This window comes from Petromyzon marinus, chromosome 77 (genome assembly GCF_048934315.1).
Source record: "Petromyzon marinus isolate PM22_M1 ecotype Great Lakes invasive population chromosome 77, UKy_Petmar_22M1.pri1.0, whole genome shotgun sequence".
In the NCBI taxonomy this organism is placed as follows: Eukaryota; Metazoa; Chordata; class Hyperoartia; order Petromyzontiformes; family Petromyzontidae; genus Petromyzon; species Petromyzon marinus.
Genome location: NC_133743.1, coordinates 636,057 through 656,691, shown reverse-complemented (window position 1 = coordinate 656,691; position 20,635 = coordinate 636,057). Strand labels below are relative to the sequence as shown.

The following is a 20,635-nucleotide window of genomic DNA, read 5'->3' as shown; positions in this document are numbered from 1 at the left end:
AATACACAGGTACACACACACGCACACAATACACAGGTACACACACAATACACAGGTACACAATACACACACACACGTACACAATACACAGGTACACACACACAGGACACAATATACAGGTACACACACAGTATACAATACACATGTACACACACAGAGTACACAATACACAGGTAAACACACACAATACACAGGTACACACACACGTACACAATACACAGGTACACACACACACCTACACAATACACAGGTACACACACACGTACACAATACACAGGTACACACACGTACACAATACACAGGTACACACACATGTTCACAATACACAGGCACACACACGTACACAATACACAGGTACACACTACACAGGTACACACACACGCACACAATACACTGGTACACACACACACACGTACACAATACACAGGTACACACACACGAAGTGCCTTGCCGCTAACCACTACACTACCACTCCTTACACAGACACACGCACAGTTATACACACGTACACAATACACACGTACACACACACGTACACAATACACAGGTACACACACACGTACACAATACACAGGTACACACACACACACGTACACAATACACAGGTACACAAACCATTACCACACACGTGGTAATGGTGTCTTTATTGCCTTAATAGGTTTAGTGCGACTGCTATATAACTTCTTTATCGAAATCATCATGAATCAGGATACGTTACTTATTACACCCATTACACACACACACAATACACAGGTACACATACACACGCACACAATACACACGCACACGTACACAATACACAGGCACACACACACAGTACACTATACACAGGTACACACAATACACAGGTACACACACATGTACACACACATGTACACAATACACAGGTACACACACATGTACACAATACACAGGTACACACACACACACACACGTACACAATACATAGGTACACACACACGAAGTGCCTTGCCGCTAACCACTACACTACCACTCCCTACACAGACACACGCACAGTTATACACACGTACACAATACACAGGTACACACACACGTACACATACAGTACACAATACACAGGGACACACACACGTGGTAATGGTGTCTTTATTGCCTTCAAAGGTTTAGTGCGACTGCTATATAACGTCTTTATTGAAATCATCATGAATCAGGATACGTTACTTATTACATCCATTACACACACACACGTACACAAACAAAGATAACAAAGATAACAAAGATCCCCCATATAGCCTTTACAGACTGTAGGGGCAAGTGCTGTTAGCGAGCACCTATGAAGGCCGGAACGGTACACGAGGGGGTGGGTGGCCAGCACCACGCCCGACCGCCTTTGTCTCCCTAGTGGCGATGTTTACACACCGCACCAGGTACTCATTTGAGGCTGAGTAGACCTAGGGGAGGCCCGGGACCGGTTCAGATAATCGTCACTGGTGTTGGCCGTGAGCGGGAATCGAACCCGGGTCGCCAGGTTCATAGCGCAGCGCGCTAACCGCTACACTACCGCTCCCCACAACGTACACAATACACAGGTACACACACACACATGTACACAATACACAGGCACACACACACACACATGGTAATGTAGTCTTTATTGCCTTCAAAGGTTTAGTGCGACTGCTATATAACGTCTTTATTGAAATCATCATAAATCAGGATACGTTACTTATTGCACCCATTGCACACACACACACGTACACAATACACAGGTACACACACACACGAAGTGCCTTGCCACAAATGAACCGCAATTCCCTCGCCCATCTCGGTCAAGGAGCATGAACCATCGTCACACGAACTCCTCCGGTCATCCTTGCAGCAGCAGCAGCGGCAGCGGCTTTCGGATTGCCATCGGACAAAGACGGCGGTCACCGCTTCATCGCTACGGAACCTTCCAGACGCGCTCCCGCGCCCGTCTGGAACGCTCTCCCTCCCGATATCAGGAAGCCACCGGGAGATGCGCACGCTTCGAAATCATCATCATCATCATCACCAGTTTAACACGTAGGCTTTCGCGACCAATATTTTTCATAATAAAGGTTGTTTTTGGGTTAGATCGCGTTTATTTATAAATGTGTCGTAACCCTCCACCACCCGACACGGCCAATCAGCAAATGTGGATTCACTCTTCAACACACCGGTGGGCTAAAGTAGTGAACTATTTGTCTTTTGTCAACGTGACACTTTTTTGTTTTGCTGATTGGCCGTGTCGGGTGGTGGAGGGTTACGACACATTTATAAATAAACGCGATCTAACCCAACAAAAACCTTTATTATGAATCATCATCATCAACATCACCATCCAGATTTGACAAGCCCGTTGCTTCACGGACCTGCTCGCTGTCGCGTTCCGTTCCGTTGTATTCATCTCGCCCCACCGGCGTAACCTCCCGATTGGAGCGCGCCGTTGGCTACGTACGGCGCCGACGGCGTTCAACGAGAGCCGTACGTCCCGAACGCCTCTCCCTTCGCGCCTTTCAAAATCGTCGCCTGCACCGACGAACGGATCCCTTCGAACGGACACAGCCGGGGTGGGGGGGAGGAGCGGTTGCGGTCTGTCGTGCTTTCCAACCCACCGCCCCCCTCACCGCCCCACTCCCTTGCACCTCCGATGAAGTCTACGTCAAGGTGCGAAAGAGGAAGAATCAACTTCTTTGGTTTCTTTCGGTAAAGTCACCGCCACGTAGAATGAGAATGAAATAATAAATTGATTAAAATAAAATAACGCGATAAAATATTCTCGCGACGTTTCGGGCCACAACGACACAAGCGGCCTTCATCAGGTGAAGGGACGAGACTGTCTGGAGGACAGCGCTGGAGTGAAAAAGCCACGCTCAGATCGCGACCTTTAAGCTGTGTGAGAAGAAACAAAGCGCCTTGACAAAGGAATTAGCATAGAATTTAGCATTGAAATGGCTGAGTGATTAGCTTGTGACTGGTCACAGAAATGGCTATGTTAAAGTCAAAGCATACACATCCGCAGAGGCACCCCTTGACAAAGGAATTAGCATAGAATTTAGCATTGAAATAGCTAAGTTAAAGCATACACATCTGCAGAGGCACCCCTTGACAAAGGAATTAGCATAGAATTTAGCATTGAAATAGCTGAGTGATTGGCTTGTAACTGGTCACAGAAATAGCTTATTCATTCACAGAGGCACCTAGTACAAATCAAACAGGAGAATTTAGCATTGAAATAACTAGGCGAATTTAGCATTGAAATAACTGAGTGATTAGCTTGTGACTGGTCACAGAAATGGCTATGTTGAAGTCAAGGCCTACACATCTGAGCTATTCACAGTAACTGGGTATACACTACAATATATAATGAATACTACATAGTGAACCAATAAAAAACTAAAATATAAATTACCTCAATGTTATCAATAAACTCTATAAACTTCTCCAATCAGCTAAGCTAAGGGACGAGACTGTCTGGAGGACAGCGCTGTCACCTGATGAAGGCCGCTTGTGTCGTTGTGGCCCGAAACGTCGTGAGAATTTTTTTCGCGTCATTTTATTTTATCAATTTATTATTTTGTTCTCATTCTACGTGGCGGTGACTTTACCGAAAGAACCAAAGAAGACGAATCCTCGCGGTCACGAAAGCTTTCAATCGAAGAAGATCAACGTACACACACACACACACGCGCGCGCGCGCAAAGTACTACAACGCAGTGACGTGCGGTGAGGTCAGTGGCTGGCGAGTGTCAGAGCCAGATTCACACGCTGGCCTAGCGGATGGGGGCGTGGCCACACGGATGGGGGGGGGGCGTGGCCTCACGGATGGAGAGGGGGGGCGTGGCCTAGCTGAGGGGCGGCGGGGGGGGGGGGCGTGTTAGGCACGTCCCGCCTCAGGTGAGGCAGACGTGATGGCTGCCTCCCCCCGGTGCTTTTCCATCGCAGTTTCACGACGAGGCCAGCGAGCCTGAACATCTTCGTACGCATTCGTGTATCACGTAAGTCTCCTGGGGTGTGGAAGGCGAGGGCATGGGACCAAGGCGCCCACAAACGTTACATTGGTCCGGTTGCTGCAGGGGTTGTGCAATCAGAGGGGAGGCTGAGCTCGCCGCTGCCTCACCTCTCGTCTCTTCCTGCATTTGCAGCGGGGCTCGGCGAATTTGGCGATTTTGACTCTGAAAAAAATGATTGGAATCGTACGGAAATCACATTCATAACGCAGATCAGTGGGGGACAAAAAAAAATCTCAATATTTATTTTGTTTATTATTATTTTTGTGTTACTTTCGTGACCGCTAATTTCACTGGAGCATGTGGCAGGTGAGGCCCTGCCTCTCCCCCTGCCTTCCCCTGACCGCACGTCCCTGCTACACCGTACGTTAATTAGGCACCCGTAAGTTAGCCCCCCTACCCCCATGTTGAAATTTTCACCGTGAGCGGTTCGCCTGCCACTCCCCCACCGGCTCCCCGAAGTCGGCCCGTCGCGCCGTTGTGTCGTCCGTGCCGGGTCACGTGACAACTTCCGGTCTCGCCCCATTGGCTCTGGTCACGGTGACGTCACGCACGCCCCACCCACCTCCCCCCTCTCCACGGAAGGGGTCTGCCACTCCCCCACTCCCCTCCACCCCAAAAGAAATGGTGGAGTGTCACCTGCGCGTGTGTCGTGATGTCTCACGCTCTAAACTATAAACTAAACTATTTGTTTTTGGTTATTTTGTCAAGGTGGTAAGGTCCCACTGAACAATGCTGTGCAGTTCTTCTTCAGAGGCGACCAGGCCATCAACAAATGCTTCGCGGCTCAACGAATCGGCCGATATCATCACCATGACACGAACATTTATAAAGCCCCGCTGAGCCATGCTGTGTAGCGCTCTTTTGGGGCATTCATAGCCTGATGAAGACCGCTATGTGTTGCGATCGAAACGTTGCGAGCGTGTGTTTCGCTTAATTTATTTTCAATTCGTTTTAAAATTTGCATTTTATTTTTACTATTTTATTTGAGTGTGTTGTTTTTTTTACATTTTATTATTTAAAATGTATTCATTATTTTAATTGAATTTTTTTATTTTTTTATATCGACTTGACTTTACCGAAAGAACCGAGAATATAAAATTCCTGCAGTCGTCGCGAAAGTTTCACGTCAAAGTTTGCATTCATAGCCGAAGCCAGGTTACTCTAAAGAGTCGTGTTTCTCAAATGTGGAAAAACCTCAGGGGTGGGACACGGGAGAGAGAATAAAAATCCACGCGACCAACCACAGGGAGAGAGAGAGAGGCAAACGCAGGGTGCTTAAAAACAATGTTTTTTTTAACACTTCTGAGAATTTGCAACAAGTCGCGTAGGTGAAAAAATAAAACAACCAAAAATCACGACGTTTCGGCCACAACACAAGCGGCCTTCATCAGGTGAAGGGACCAGGCTGTCTGGAGGACAGCGCTGACCTCCAGACAGCCTGATCCCTTCACCTGATGAAGGCCGCTTGTGTTGTGGCCGAAACGTCGTGATTTTTGGTTGTTTTATTTTTTCACCGACACGACTTTACCGAATAGAACCAAAGAGTGTGGATCCTTGCAGTCACGAAAGCTTCAAATCTAGAATTTGCAACAACACCGCAAGGGTTCTGGAGACCACCTGGAGCAGACTCCGGGCGTTGGTTGACAACGATGACGAGCAATTGGGAGACTAAATTTTGATTTAAAGCTTTCGTGACTGCAGGGATTAATATTCTTGGTTCTTTCGGTAAAGTCACCACCGCGTTAGAAGGGAAACAATGAAGTTATAAAAATATAAAACAATAAAATGATCACCACGTTTCGACTGCAACACCAAGCAGTCATCATCAGGTGTGAAAACCACAGCAAGAACAATTTGATTTTCACACCTGATGATGATTGCTTTGTGTTGCAGTCGAAACGTCGTGACAATTTTATCGTTTATTATTTTTTTATTATTTTATTGCTTCCCTTCTACGTGACTGTACCGAAAGAACCAAGAATAATTGGGAGATTCTTTGACCTTTTGAAGCTATTAACATTCCACTTGTGATCATGTTACGGTGTTATTGTTACCCGCTCTTTTTCCATTAAAAAACGATAGTCTCGTATAAGTGTTAAAACTTTTTTTTATTTTAAGCACCCTGTATACAGCAGCAGGCATAAGGATCAGGATCGAACCCACGACCTCCTGTATATGCGAGGCGTTTGCTATAGCCAGGTCGCTATCTGAAATATCACAGCTATTATAGCAGCTTGATAGTGGGCCTTACACGTGGTGGAATTAAAAAAAAATAGTTTAGAGTTCATCCGATTTAGGGGGCAAACGCCGTACCGTACTTAAAATCGACTTCGTTCGTGCAAGTTCGTGCAAAGTTCACCTGCAGATCACGCACGCCATCTCGCTCACAAAAACAGAGATCTCCCAAGTAGCTTTGGGAGACTGTAGGGGCGAGTGCTGTTAGCGAGTAAGCACCACCTACGAAAGGCCGGCACGGCACACGAAGGGGTGGGTGACCAGCACCACGCCCGGCCGCCTTTGTCTCCCTAGTGGCCATGTTTACTGCACTACACCAGGGACTCGTTTTTGAACCCGAGTCGACCTAGGGGAGGAGGCCCAGGACTGGTTCAGGTAATCGTCACCGGCGTTGGCCGTGAGCGGGAATCGAACTCGGGTCGCCGGCTTTGTAGCGGTAACCACGACACTATCACTCCCCACAGTGACCACCACTTTGGTGTTTAGCCAGCTAGGGTGACTTCTCAGTGGTCAGTAGAGTGACCACCATGGTGGTGTTTAGCCAGCTAGGGTGACCTCTCAGTGGTCAGTAGAGTGACCTCCACGGTGGTGTTTAGTCAGCTAGGGTGACCTCTCAGTGGTCAGTAGAGTGACCTCCACGGTGGTGTTTAGCCAGCTAGGGTGACCTCTCAGTGGTCAGTAGAGTGACCACCACGGTGGTGTTTAACCAGCTAGGGTGACTTCTCAGTGGTCAGTAGAATGACAACTACAGCCGTGTTTAGCCAGCTAGGGTGACTTCTCAGTGGTCAGTAGAGTGACCACCACGGTTGGTGTTTAGTCAGCTAGGGTGACTTCTCAGTGGTCAGTAGAGTGACCACCACGGTGGTGTTTAGTCAGCTAGGGTGACTTCTCAGTGGTCAGTAGAGTGACCACCACGGTGGTGTTTAGCCAGCTAGGGTGACTTCTCAGTGGTCAGTAGAGTGACCTCCACGGTGGTCTTTAGCCAGCTAGGGTGACTTCTCAGTGGTCAGTAGAGTGACAACTACAGCCGTGTTTAGCCAGCTAGGGTGACTTCTCAGTGGTCAGTAGAGTGACCACTACCACTGGTCAAGTATTCACCACATTGCATTCATAAAGGGGCATGGGGTGACCAGTGAGTTCTGAATTGGTCCGTTATAAGGCAGGGCAGCACTGCTAAGGGGTTGAGAGGCATGTGAACGCGAATCAGATGCGTGTCTAATCATTTTCTGAACAGGTTTAATTACGAAGAGACGGAACATTTAAAAACGCACACATTTTTAAAAAGTGTCAAAGGTTAGAGGGTGGTGGTGGTGGTGGGTTGGGTCAGTCTGACGTCAGAATTCGGGGGGGAGTCTTAGCGAACGACCTCTGGGATTGGACGGATTCACGCAGCCATGCGATTGGCCGCCTACGTATCAATAATCTCTCACATCCGATTGGTCGATTGACTGCCCCCTCCACCGGCTGTGTTTGAGGTCAAGGTCACGTTGAGGTTTTAAATTTTTGTTGGTTAAAAAGAAAATCGTTGATGGACATTCCACATTCCTATGGCAACGGCTCAGGACGGATGCCAAAAAAGATCATTTGCACAAACAGGAGGTGGTGCCAATTCGTTTGTTTGTTGTTGTCGTCATCGACCGCTGGTAGGAGGACGAGGATGACGAGGATGACGAGGATGATGGGCCAAGTCAACTCTCTACGGCAGGAGTTGGAACCGCTTGTAGATAAAACCTCCACCCCCCCCCACGTACAGGTGAGTCAACCTGTGCGTGGAAACGTCACCTACCAGGAGAGAGTCCTCCATCACCCACCTCACCTATCACCCCCCCCCCTACCCACCCACCACCCCCCACCCCCCACCTCTACAGGTGAGCGCCGGCTGCCCAGGTGAGCAGCGATGCGAGGATGAGCAGGGAGGTGGTGAGGCCGGGCAACGGAGGGTGTTGGCCGGGCGCTGCAGCTGTGGGCGATGCTGTGGCCGGCGAGAGGGTGGTGGCGTTGGTGGTGGCGTTGGTGGAGGCGGTGGTGGTGGCGTTGGTGGAGGCGGTGGCGTTGGCGTTGGCGGTCCCCGTGTAGTAGACGGCACGGCTGCCCAGGTTCTGGACGGGGCGGAAGTTGTTGACCAGCGGCTCCTTCCCCTCGGCGTCGTAGTACAAGAGGGTGCGGAACAGATCCAGCTGTGGGGCGGTGCGGGCAGGTGAGAAGTTCGGGCAGCGGTTTACCACACAACAACAACAACAACCGCCAGTCGCCACTAAGTGGCGGTGACGTCACCACAACGCTTGTGCCAGGCTAGGTGCACCTTCAGGCCACGTCAAGTGTCGAACACCCGCTGGCAGGAAGTCAAGGGTCAAGGGGCAGACCCGGGTGCCACGGGTCGACTGACTGAGATGACCGAGATGGCTGGCTGATGCACCACCTGTGCCCCCTACTGTGCCGACCTGCTGTGCTTTAGCCACCCGGCGCTCCGCTCGTTGTTGTGAGCGTCGCTCCTCCGCCCTCCGTTGTTGTTGGAGGGCGACTATCTCCAACTGCCCAGTAGCGTCCTTCACGAGCCTCCTCCACAGAGGCCGATCTTGACACCGCTGGTACCGGTCATTGGCAAGTCCACTCAGCTCCACGTCCTCCTGTACCACATCACTCCATCTCTTCTCTAGCCTGTGCCGCGCGAGTTTAGCCCCCTCGATCCGGCCGAACAAAAGCTGTTTGGGCATGCGGTGGCTGGGCATGCGGGCTACATGACCCAGCCATCGCAGCCTTGCCCGCCGGAGGAGCTCACCGATGGGACCTTGCCCAGATCTTTCAAGGGATTTGTGAGCTCCTCACACAATCCAGTCTGGTTAAACCTAGGATGGATCGTAGGCAGGCCAGCCTAAATGTTTCTAACCGGCGACGATGTTCCATTAGGGGGGGGGTCCACGTTTCGCAAGCGTAGAGAAGGGAGGGAACGACCGTGGCCGAGAAGACCCGAAGCTTAGTGTGGAGCGACAGACCAGGTAGCTTCCACACAGCGTTACGCAACCGATGAAAAGATATTGGCGCTCGACTGATTCGGAGTGGGACCTCTGCTGTTAAACTGGAGCCGGTCCAGGACCACATACACACACACTAACACACACACTAACACACACACACACTAACACACACTAACACACACACTAACACACACTAACACACACACACTAACACACACACACTAACACACACACACTAACACACACACACTAACACACACACACACTAACACACACACACACACACTAACACACACACTAACACACACACTAACACACACACTAACACACACACTAACACACACTCCACACCTGTGCCTGCCCCAGAAAGAGTGGCGCCTGGAAGACGCTCCAGATCACCGACTCGTCGCAAGTGGGCGTCGTGAGGGAGCCGCTGTATCGGTAGAAGGGCCCGGCAATCGACGATTCGAGCGCTCCGGGGACAAACGACTGCAGGCTCGGGGCCATCACGCTGCTGTTCGTGCCTAGGTCGGGGGGGGGGGTGGAGCAATCAGATCGGGGCAAAATTCGTGTGAATGAATAATAGCGAGTGATCAATAATCATTTTTCGTGATGATTAATAATACGCGTGTTGTTGATCAATAATGATGAATGACTATTAATAATTACTGAATAATGATTTATATTGTTGATGAATAATACGTATTGTGAGTACATATTAATAAACAATTACTATGAATACTTAATAAATAATCAATATTAACTGAAATTGTTGATAACTAATAATTATTAATAAATACACACACAGTACACACACACAGTACGCACACACAGTACACACGCACACAGTACACACACACAGTACACACACACACAGTACACACTACACACACACAGTACACACACACACAGTACACACACACAGTACACACACACAGGTAGACACACACAACAACAACAACAACCGCCATTCGCCACTAAGTGGCGGTGACGTCACCACGACGCTTGTGCCAGGCCATGTGCACCCTGAGGCCACGTGAAGTGTCGAACGCCCGCTGGCAGGAGGTCACGGGGCAGACCCAGGTGCCACGGGTCGACTGACTGAGATGACTGGCCGATGCACCACCTGTGCCCCCTACTATGCCAACTGGCTGCATTTTATCTGCCTGCGCTCCGCTCGTTGTTGTGAGCTTCGCTCCTCAGCCCTCCGCTGTTGTTGTTGGAGGGGGACTGTCCCCCAACTGCCCAGTAGCCGCAGGGTGCACCTAGCCTGGCACTGCCCAGTAGCCTCAGGCTGCACCTAGCCTGGCACTTCCCAGTAACAGCGTCCTTCACGAACCTCCTCCTCCACAGAGGCCGACTCAGCTCCACGTCCTCTTGTACCACATCACTCCGTCTCTTCTCTAGCCCGTGCCACTCAATCACTCACCCACTCACCCACTCACTCACCCACTCACCCATCAGCTCCATCTCCTCTCTCGCCAATGCCGCGCCCGTTTAGCTCCCCACTGTCCGACCGGACAAAAGCTTTTTAGGCATGAGGTGGGTCGGCATGCGGGCTACGTGACCCAGCCAACTTGCCAAACGATGTCTACTGTTACCAGATGAAGCCCCACTGATTTGCTGCGTAGCTCGTTGTTCAGTAAGCGTGACCTGGACATCAACAAATGACAGCCACAGAGACCCGTAGACCCACAGGGACCCATACTCAGAGACACATACTCAGAGAACTATACTCAGAGACACATACTCATAGAGAACCATACACAGAGACCCATACTCAGAGACACATACTCAGAGACCCATACTCAGAGACACATACTCATAGAGAACCATACACAGAGTCATATACTCAGAGACCCATACTCATAGACCCATACTCATAGACTCATACTCAGAGACCCATACTCAGAGACGCATACTCATAGACACCCATACTCAGAGACACATACCCATAGAGACCCATACTCATAGACCCATACTCAGAGACACATACTCAGAGACCCCTATTCAGAGAACCATACACAGAGACACATACTCATAGAGACCCATACTCATAGACCCATACTCAGAGACACATACTCATAGACCCATAGTCAGAGACACATACTCATAGACCCATACTCAGAGACCCATACTCAGAGACACATACTCAGATACACATACTCAGAGACCCCTACTCAGAGAACCATACACAGAGACACATACTCATAGAGACCCATACTCATAGACCCATATTCAGAGACACATACTCAGAGACCCCTACTCAGAGAACCATACACAGAGACACATACTCATAGAGACCCATACTCATAGATCCATACTCAGAGACACATACTCATAGACCCATAGTCAGAGACACATACTCATAGACCCATACTCAGAGACCCATACTCAGAGACACATACTCATAGACCCATACTCAGAGACCCATACTCAGAGACACATACTCATAGAGAACCATACACAGAGACATACTCATAGAGAACCATACTCAGAGACACATACTCATAGACCCCTACTCAGAGACACATATTCAGAGACACATACTCATAGAGACCCATACTCATAGACCCATACTCAGAGACACATACTCAGAGACCCCTACTCAGAGAACCATACACAGAGACACATACTCATAGAGACCCATACTCATAGACCCATAGTCAGAGACACATACTCATAGACCCATACTCAGAGACCCATACTCAGAGACACATACTCATAGACCCATACTCATAGACACATACTCAGAGACACATACTCATAGAGAACCATACACAGAGACATACTCATAGAGACCCATACTCATAGACCCATACTTAGAGACACATACTCAGAGACACATACTCATAGACCCATATTCAGAGACACATACTCATAGAGAACCATACACAGAGACATACTCATAGACCCATACTCAGAGACACATACTCAGAGACACATACTCATAGAGACACATACTCATAGACCCATACTCATAGACCCATACTCAGAGACCCATACTCAGAGACCTACATAGACCCACAGAGACTCATACTCATAGAGACCCATACATACCCATAGAGACTCACAGATACCATAGAGACCCACAGAGTGTCTGTGTGTGTGTCTGTGTGTATGTGTGTGTGTCTGTGTGTCTGTGTTTTGTGTATGTGGGGAGCGGTAGTGTAATGGTTAGCGCTGTGCTGCGCTACGAACCTGGCCAACACCGGTGATGATTATCTGAACCGGTCCCGGGCATCCCCTAGGTCGACTCAGCCTCAAATTAGTAGCTGGTGTAGCGGTGTGCAGTAAACATCGCTAGCACTGGGGAGACAAAGGCGTGGTGCTGGCCACCCACCCCCTCTTGTGCCGTGCCGGCCTTCAAAGGTTCTGCTCGCTAACAGCACTTCCCCCTACAGTCTTTCACAGACTACACGGGGGACCTGTGCCTTTGTCTTTGTGTGTCAGTATATCAACGGACGCACGTCAGGATCCCTCGCGTGAACAACCCCGCACCGTCAGCTCCTGCGGCTGAGACGGAGGTCTCGAGGAGTGAAATTCTTCCTGCGCTGCTCTCGTAGCAAGGAGGAAGGAGGAAGTGGAAAGACCACAACACAAGAGCTTTAAACCGCACACACACACAAAACACAATTAGATAATACAACACACACACACATATATATACATACATACAATAATTGGTTTTGTTTCAGAAGACGATCGATGACAATTCGAATTTAGAGGGGAAGGAACAATGCCTCTGCCGGCGGTGGTGGTGGTGGCGGTGTTGGCGCTGCAAATTGGTGAGTTTAAGGGTCCGACCTCTTGGAACGATCGGATGAGTCTCTGTGTGGGTCTCTGTGGGTCTGTGTGGGTCTGTGTGGGTCTCTGTGGGTCTGTGTGGGTCTGTGTGGGTTTCTGTGGGTCTCTGTGGGTTTCTGTGGGTTTCTGTGGGTCTCTGTGTGGGTCTCTGTGGGTTTTTGTGGGTCTGTGTGGGTATCTGTGGCTGTCTGTGGGTCTGTGTGGGTCTCTGTGGGTCTGTGTGGGTCTCTGTGGGTCTCTGTGGGTCTCTGTGGGTCTGTGTGGGTCTCTGTGGGTTTTATGTGGGTCTGTGTGGTTGTCTGTGTGTCTCTGTGGGTCTCTGTGGTTATATGAGTCACTATGGGTCTCTGTGGTTCAATTATTCTCTGTTGGTCTCTGTGGGTCTCTGTGGTGATATGAGTCTCTATGGGTCTCTGTGGTTCAATTATTCACTATGGGTCTCTGTGAGACTCTCTTGGTCTGAGTCTCTGTGGGTTCTTTGGGTCTATGAGTCGCTGTGGTTCTCTGTGGTTAAATGATTCTCTGTGGGTCTCTGTGGTTCTATGAGGCTCTAAGGGTTGCTGTGGTTCAATTATTCTCTGTGGGTCTCTGTGGGTCTTTGTGGGTCTATGAGTCTCTGTTGGTTCTGTGGGTCTATGAGTCTCTGTGAGTCTCTATGGTTCAATGTTTCTCTATGGGTCTCTGTGGGTCTATGATCTGTGTCTCTATGGGAATCTATTGGTCTATGAGTCTGTGTCTCTATGGGAATCTGTGTGTGTATAGTGTATAGCGTAGTTTGTGTAGTGTATAGTGTAGTGTATAGCAGAGTAGTGTAGCGGTTTGTGCTACGCTGCGCTATGAACCTGGCGACCCGGGTTCGATTCCCGCTCACGACCAACGCCAGTGACAATTATCTGAACCGGTCCAGGGCCTCCCCTAGGTCGACTCAGCCTCAAATCAGTACCTTGTGCGGTGTGCACTAAACATCGCCACTGCAGAGACAAAGTCGACCGGGCGTGGTGCTGGTCACCCACCCCCTCGTGTGCTGTGCCGGCCTTCATAGGTGCTCACTAACAGCACTTGCCCCTACAGTGTGTTACAGGCTACACGGGGGAGCTTTGCAGTGTATAGTGGAGTGTGTAGTGGAGTGTAGTGTGTAGTGGAGTGTGTAGTGGAGTGTGTAGTGGAGTGTGTAGTGGAGTGTGTAGTGGAGTGTAGTGTAGTGTGTAGTGGACTGTAGTGTGTAGTGGAGTGTAGTGTATAGTGGAGTGGAGTGTATAGTGGAGTGTGTAGTGGAGTGTAGTGTGTAGTGGAGTGTGTAGTGGAGTGTAGTGTGTAGTGGAGTGTGTAGTGGAGTGTGTAGTGGAGTGTAGTGTGTAGTGTAGTGTAGTGTGTAGTGGAGTGTAGTGTGTAGTGGAGTGTAGTGTGTAGTGGAGTGTAGTGTATAGTGGAGTGTGTAGTGGAGTATATAGTGGAGTCGTGACCACCACGTCGTGACCACCACGTGACCACCACGTGACCACCACGTGGTGGTCACGGCGTGGTCACGTGGTGGTCACACCTTGGTGGTAACGGCGTGGTCACGTGGTGGTCACGTGGTGGTTGCGACGTGGTAGTCACCACGTGGTGGTCACGACGTGGTGGTCACGTGGTGGTCACGATGTGACCACCACGTGCGCCCGTGGAATGCGCTCTTTCAGCATTGGACGCGATTTTGTCACGGGGTGGCTCTGCCTTGCTGCTGCTGTAGCCGGCGCAGGCTTGACCTGTGGGACGAGTCTGTTCACTTGGTTTGTGTTTGTTTAAAGGCGGTGAGATGTTAACTACCTCCCCTGGTGTGCAAGGACGTTGTGGGTTCGATCCCGACCTTGACGATGCCTGCCGCTGTAAATTTGGAGTCTGCGTGTCTCTCTCTGTCCCTTGCAGTGATATGTTAACTACCTCGACTGGTATACAGGAGGTCGTGGGTTCGATTACCCTGAGATATGTTAACTACCTCGCCTGGTCTACAGGAGGTCGTGGGTTTGATTAGACTGAGAGATGTTAACTACCTCGCCTGGTATACAGCAGGCTTCAGGGGTCCGATCCCGACCCTGAAGATGCCTACCGCTGTATGTTTGGAGTCTGTTTCTCATTCTTTCATCATCATCACGGTGGCTAGGAGATGTTTACTACCTCGTCTGGTCTACAGGAGGTCGTGGGTTTGATTAGATTGAGAGATGTTAACTACCTCGCCTGGCATACAGGAGGTCGTGGGTTTGATTAGCCTGAGAGATGTTAACTACCTCGCCTGGTCTAAAGGAGGTCGTGGGTTCGATCCCGACCCTCTCGATGCCTGCCGCTGTATGTTTGGAGCCTGCGTCTGTCTTTCTCTCTCTCCCTGTGGTGAGGCCACTCCGAGTTGAGTCTGGCACGGGGGCACGGGTGGCTGTGGCTTGTTGCTGTAGCCGGAGCAGGCTTCCCCGTGTTAAGATATTCAAATTCCCGATAGGTGTGATACCTTTTGCAAAGAGTGAAGTCTGCATTAACCACGCACACTTTAAGCGCTCATTTGCGCTCAAAGTGTTTTTTCACTTTAAGCGTGTTTTTTTTCTAATCACCGCTTGTTTCCGTGTAAAGCGAGGAATTATTTTCTGTTTTTATCGGTCGCCCTCTTGGAGTTATTCTCAACCGCAAATGATAGCGGCCTCAGCGAAGTGGCCACCGTGGCGATGCTTTCGCTTTATGCGACAAACGCTCACAACGCCTGCGTCGAGAAATAAAAACCGGGCCAAAAGCGAACGACGCTTTAAGTTTGTCGCTTCAAGAGGTTTTTTTCTTCCCCTCCTCCTTAACGACCACCACGAAGGGTGATTTTTATTGTCGATCACATGGCCTTATTCTCAAAAGTTGACCTCTCGTATGCACTGATGTTGTCATCACCGCTTGCAGGGAACGGAGCCGGGAGCAGTGTGGGACGTCAGCACTTCGGCGCATTTATGCCGAACTACAGGCGGATGGTCGACGCGCTTGTGGTGGACTTCGTCAGCTACAACAGCAGCGCTCAGGTCACCGTCTCGGTCCCCGCGGTGAACTTCTCGCAGACCGTCCTCCTGCCTCCCTTCTCCGTCGGCAATGTATCCATCCCGGTAACGGCAGAGATCAAAGAGAACGGCATCGTCACCAACAAGGTCGTGTCCGTTCGTTCTGACAGTGACATCTCAGTGTGGGGCATGTCCAAACGACTTGCAACAACCGATGGATTCATGATGATCCCTGGGCAGGAACTGGGAATAGAATATTACGTAGTCGCTCCTGTGTCTGGTGTCATAACCCGGAACGAATTTGCAATAATCAGTCCCTACAACAACGTGACGGTGCAGATTATTTTGAGCGGAAATGTTACATTCAACGGTGTGACGTACTCCAACGAACTGAACATCACTCTACAAGAGAACGAGGTCGTGCAGTTCCAAGGATCCTCTCTGACTGGGACCAGGGTACTTTCGAGTCAACCTGTGGCCGTGTTCAGTGGAGATCGGTTCATCGCTGTTCATACTTATTACAATTTTGTGACAGAGCAGCTCTTGCCAGTATCGCAGTGGGGCTCCTCTTACCTGGTCTTCCCTGTGTCCATCAAGTCAACAGACGACAGCGTCATCATCACCTCGCCTACAAGCGCGAGCGTCAGTGTCAATGTCAGTGTCGGTGGGAATTTCACAACCTACACGTTGACCAATTATGGACACATCAGCGTATCTGTATATGCAAACCAGACTTTGTCTATAAACTCATCTGTGAACGTAGGGGTCATGTACATTTGCCAGGGTGGGTCTACAACTCTAGGGTATTCCATGGACCCATTCCAGATGAGCATCATACCGACCAGCAAGTTCTCTAACAAGTACCTATTTGCGACTCAACCAGATTTTATAAACATTTTAATCGTGATCGCCAAGGATGCGGACAAATGTGGGATCGTCATCAACAACGGGACACTGTGCGATAAGATCCAGTGGGTCCGGACAAACGACCTCCAGTTCGTGGCCGGGGAGCTGAAACTGGGACTTGGGAATCAGCAGTTCCTGGTGGAACACGCGACTCTGACGTTCGGGCTCTACCTCTATGGGGTGGCATCCTACGACTCATTTGGCTACGTCCTCAGCTACGGCAACCTAAGAGGTAACTAAACGCTGAGAAATTTGTAACGAGATCAGCCAGACTCGTAGCATCGCAAATCTAACTTCTACTACTACTACGATTATTATTATTATTCCACTAACATAGACGTCGCCGTTACAACCCCCACCACCACCCTCGCGAATGCCCCTCCTCAATTGTGACCTCGCCCACATTTGATTGGCTTCCTGTTACCGTGGTGCGATGAAGTCAAAACGTTCTTGCCATTACAGCCCCTCCCCCCCCCCCCCTGGTGGATGGGCTCATTTTGTGCACAACTGAAGTTCTCCCTAATATAAGTTATTTTCTTCTTTGGTTCTTTCGGTAAAGTCACGTAGAATGAGAATAAAATAATAAATTGATAAAATAAAATAACAATAATATTCTCACGACGTTTCGGCCACAACACAAGCGGCCTTCATCAGGTGAAGGGACGAGACTGTCTGGTAGGACAGCGCTAGAGTGAAAGAGCCACGTTCAGATCACGACCTTTAAGCTGTGTGAGAGGAAACAAAGCGCCTTGACAAAGGAATTAGCATAAAAATTAGCATCTCATTCTACGTGACTTTACCGAAAGAACCAAAGAAGATGAATCATTGCAGTCACGAAAGCTTTAAATCGATAAGTTATTTTCGTTAGATAGCGTAAATATATAAACGTGTCGTTAAAACCCAACACTACCCGATACAGCCAACTGGTAGGGGTTGTCACGGAAACAGAACGTGCCAATTCGTCACTAGCACAACACTACCGGTGTGTTGGTGAACCAAGCCACAACATTTACAATACGCCATCTAACAAAAAAACAACTCTATTATGGATGATTTTGGTCGCGAAAACCCACGTGTTAAAGCGACTGATGTTGTGTGAGGGGCAGAGGAGGCGCCTGCTGTGACTCGTCCACTTGGCTTGAGTATTTAATTGAGAAACTGGAATGCGCTGATGGCGGCTTCTCACATTTTGGCCTCGCACGGAGACCCAAAGATGTACAGATACCCACAGACTCCCACAGAGACTCACAGACTCACATGGAGACCCCAGAGACGTACAGATACTCACGGACTCCCAACCATACCCCCAAAGACCCAGAGACCGATACAAACATATAGACCGATGATGAAACTAAACTGAAATTGCATTTTTTGCTAAACGCGTTTTCGGTTGCATCGCGTAACTAGAAACGTGCCTTCTAACGCGTCACCACGCGACAGCTGTCGCCTGATGAAGCTGGTTGTAATTATTGGCGAAACGTCGAACTCCGATTGTAAACATTGTGGATTTGCTCTCCGACATAGCGGTTAGTGGTGTACTCATATACTACATGATACACTGCACTATACACTGCACTATACACTGCACTATACACGGCACTATACACGACACTATATACTGCACTATACACTACACTATACACTACACTATACAGTACACTATACACTAGTGCTGTATTAGTAACGAATTGGCACGTTCTGTTTATGTGACACTAAAAAACTTTACTGATTGGCTGTGTCGGATGGTGGCGGGTTTAACAACACATTTATGGATTTACTCTCCAACACACCGGTGTGCTGTACCATTTTACTTCACTATACACTACACTAGACACTACACTACACACTGCACTATACACCATACTACATACCACACTTGTGCTGTATTAGGAACGAATTAGCCACTTTCTGTTTAGTGACACTAATCTCGGTACTAAAAAAACAACACCCTGGATGATATTCTTAGTTTTTTCGGTAAAGTCACGTTGAAGAGAAACAACAAAATAACAAAATATATATAAAACAATAAAAAATTCTCACGACGTTTCGACCATAACTCAAACGGTCATCATCAGGTGTGTCGGTTTGCATAAATTTATTTTGAAAACGGCATATTTATTTATTTATATATATATTAAAAAAAACGTTTGCGTCACGCGCAACGATTGGCAGTTTGCCCAGGACTAGTCCATCTATTTTTTGAAAAGAGGAGGGGGGAGACGAAATTTGTTTTTATGTATGCTGTCTGAAAGCCACTGTAAGCGTGAACAATCAATCAATAACTGAAAGCGTTACCGACGCGTCAAACCTAACGCGGTTTATTCCCCCCCCACCCCCCACCCCCGTCCGCTCCTGCCTCCCCTTCTTCCTCCGAACCCGCATCGAGCACGAGGCATCTCAACTCCCCACCCCACCCCCGCGCCATCTTCAATGGATCGGTCTCAACACTCCCGCATCCTCTCCCCTCTCCCCACGCGGCGTCGTCCCTCTCACCACCCCACTTCCACACCGCCCGCTCAACGCGCACCGTCTCACCACCCCCCGCCGCCCTCGCTTCCTCGTTCCCCGCACGCTCGAACCTTCCGAGGGGTCTCACACTTTTCGCGCCTCAACTTCCGCGGCCCCGGGTGGGGTGGAGAGGATTTCTGTACGCGAGCCCGGCCCCCCCCCTTTAGCGGGGGCCGGGCTCGCGACGCCAACGCCCGACCGCGTGGCGCCGGTGAAGTTCCGCCGCCGCTTGCCGCTCTCTGTCCGCGTCGGACGCGATTTGGTCGCTGGTGAAACTGGCACCGGGGTGGCTCTGCCTCGCTGATTCTGCTGCCGTAGCCGGTGCAGGCTTGACCCGTGGATAGGGCGTTTGTGTAACACCAAGTCCTCTACCGATGGGACCTTTTCGTTTGTGCCGGTATCAAAGCGACACAAAGATAAGTTTGGGTTTTCATAATTTTTTTTCTGGCATTAGCAAAACACGAGGTGCGCTAAGATTTTTTTAACGCCAAATAGGTGATACATTTTGCAAGGAGTGAAGTCTGCATTAACTACGCACGTACTCTTTGGTTCTATTCGGTAAAGTCACCACGTAGGTAAAAATAAAATAACAAAAAATCACGACGTTTCGGCCACAATACAAGTGGCCTTCATCAGGTGAAGGGACTGGACTGTCCAGAGGACAGCGTTGGAGTGAAGACAGCCATGCCCAGGTCGCGTCCTTTAAGCTGTGTGGGAGGAAAAAAAAACGCCTTGACAAAGGAATTTGCATAACAATGATGTACTGGACCGGCACGGTGGGGGGGGGGGAGGTTACATAATGTTGGTGTGAAAGGAAAATAAGCTGCTGTGAAATTTTGGAATACCACTACTTGAGAAATAAAAACCCCGCTAAAAGCGGACGACGCTTAAAGTTTGTCGCTTCAAGAGGATGTTTTTTTCCCCTCCTGCTTAACGACCACCATGAAGGTGATTTTTTTTAATGTCGATCTCGTGGCCTTGTTCTCAAAAGTTGAACTCTCTCGCTTTGCCCTGATGTTGTCGTCACCGCTCGCAGGGAACGGAGCCGGGAGCAGTGTGGGACGTCAGTTCTTCGGCGCATTTATGCAGAACTACGTGGAGGTAGTCGACGCGCTTGTGGTGGACTTCGCCAGCTACGACAGCAGCACTCAGGTCACCATCTCGGTCCCTGCGGTGAACTTCTCGCAGGCCGTCCTCCTGCCTCCCT

General features: G+C 49.6%; 1 protein-coding gene across 1 annotated transcript; it reads right to left on the bottom strand.

The window, feature by feature from the left end:
* Positions 1–8,080: 8,080 nt before the first annotated feature.
* LOC142907299 (carbonic anhydrase 4-like) lies at positions 8,081–9,721 on the bottom strand. The gene is made up of 2 exons (XM_076056627.1): positions 9,557–9,721; positions 8,081–8,407 (listed from the first exon to the last, which is right to left on the bottom strand). The coding sequence occupies exons 1-2, from the start codon at positions 9,710–9,712 to the stop codon at positions 8,093–8,095; spliced, it is 471 nt and encodes a 156-aa protein (XP_075912742.1). The 5' UTR covers positions 9,713–9,721; the 3' UTR covers positions 8,081–8,092.
* Between the last annotated feature and the right edge of the window lie 10,914 nt (positions 9,722–20,635).

Bases quoted from the DNA above. Each gene is read 5' to 3' on its own strand.
- LOC142907299 (XM_076056627.1), bottom strand. From the start codon at position 9,712: ATGGCCCCGAGCCTGCAGTCGTTTGTCCCCGGAGCGCTCGAATCGTCG. The intron at 8,408-9,556 runs GTGTGGAGTGTG...ACCGCCCCACAG, and splicing joins TCTTTCTGGGGCAGGCACAG to CTGGATCTGTTCCGCACCCT.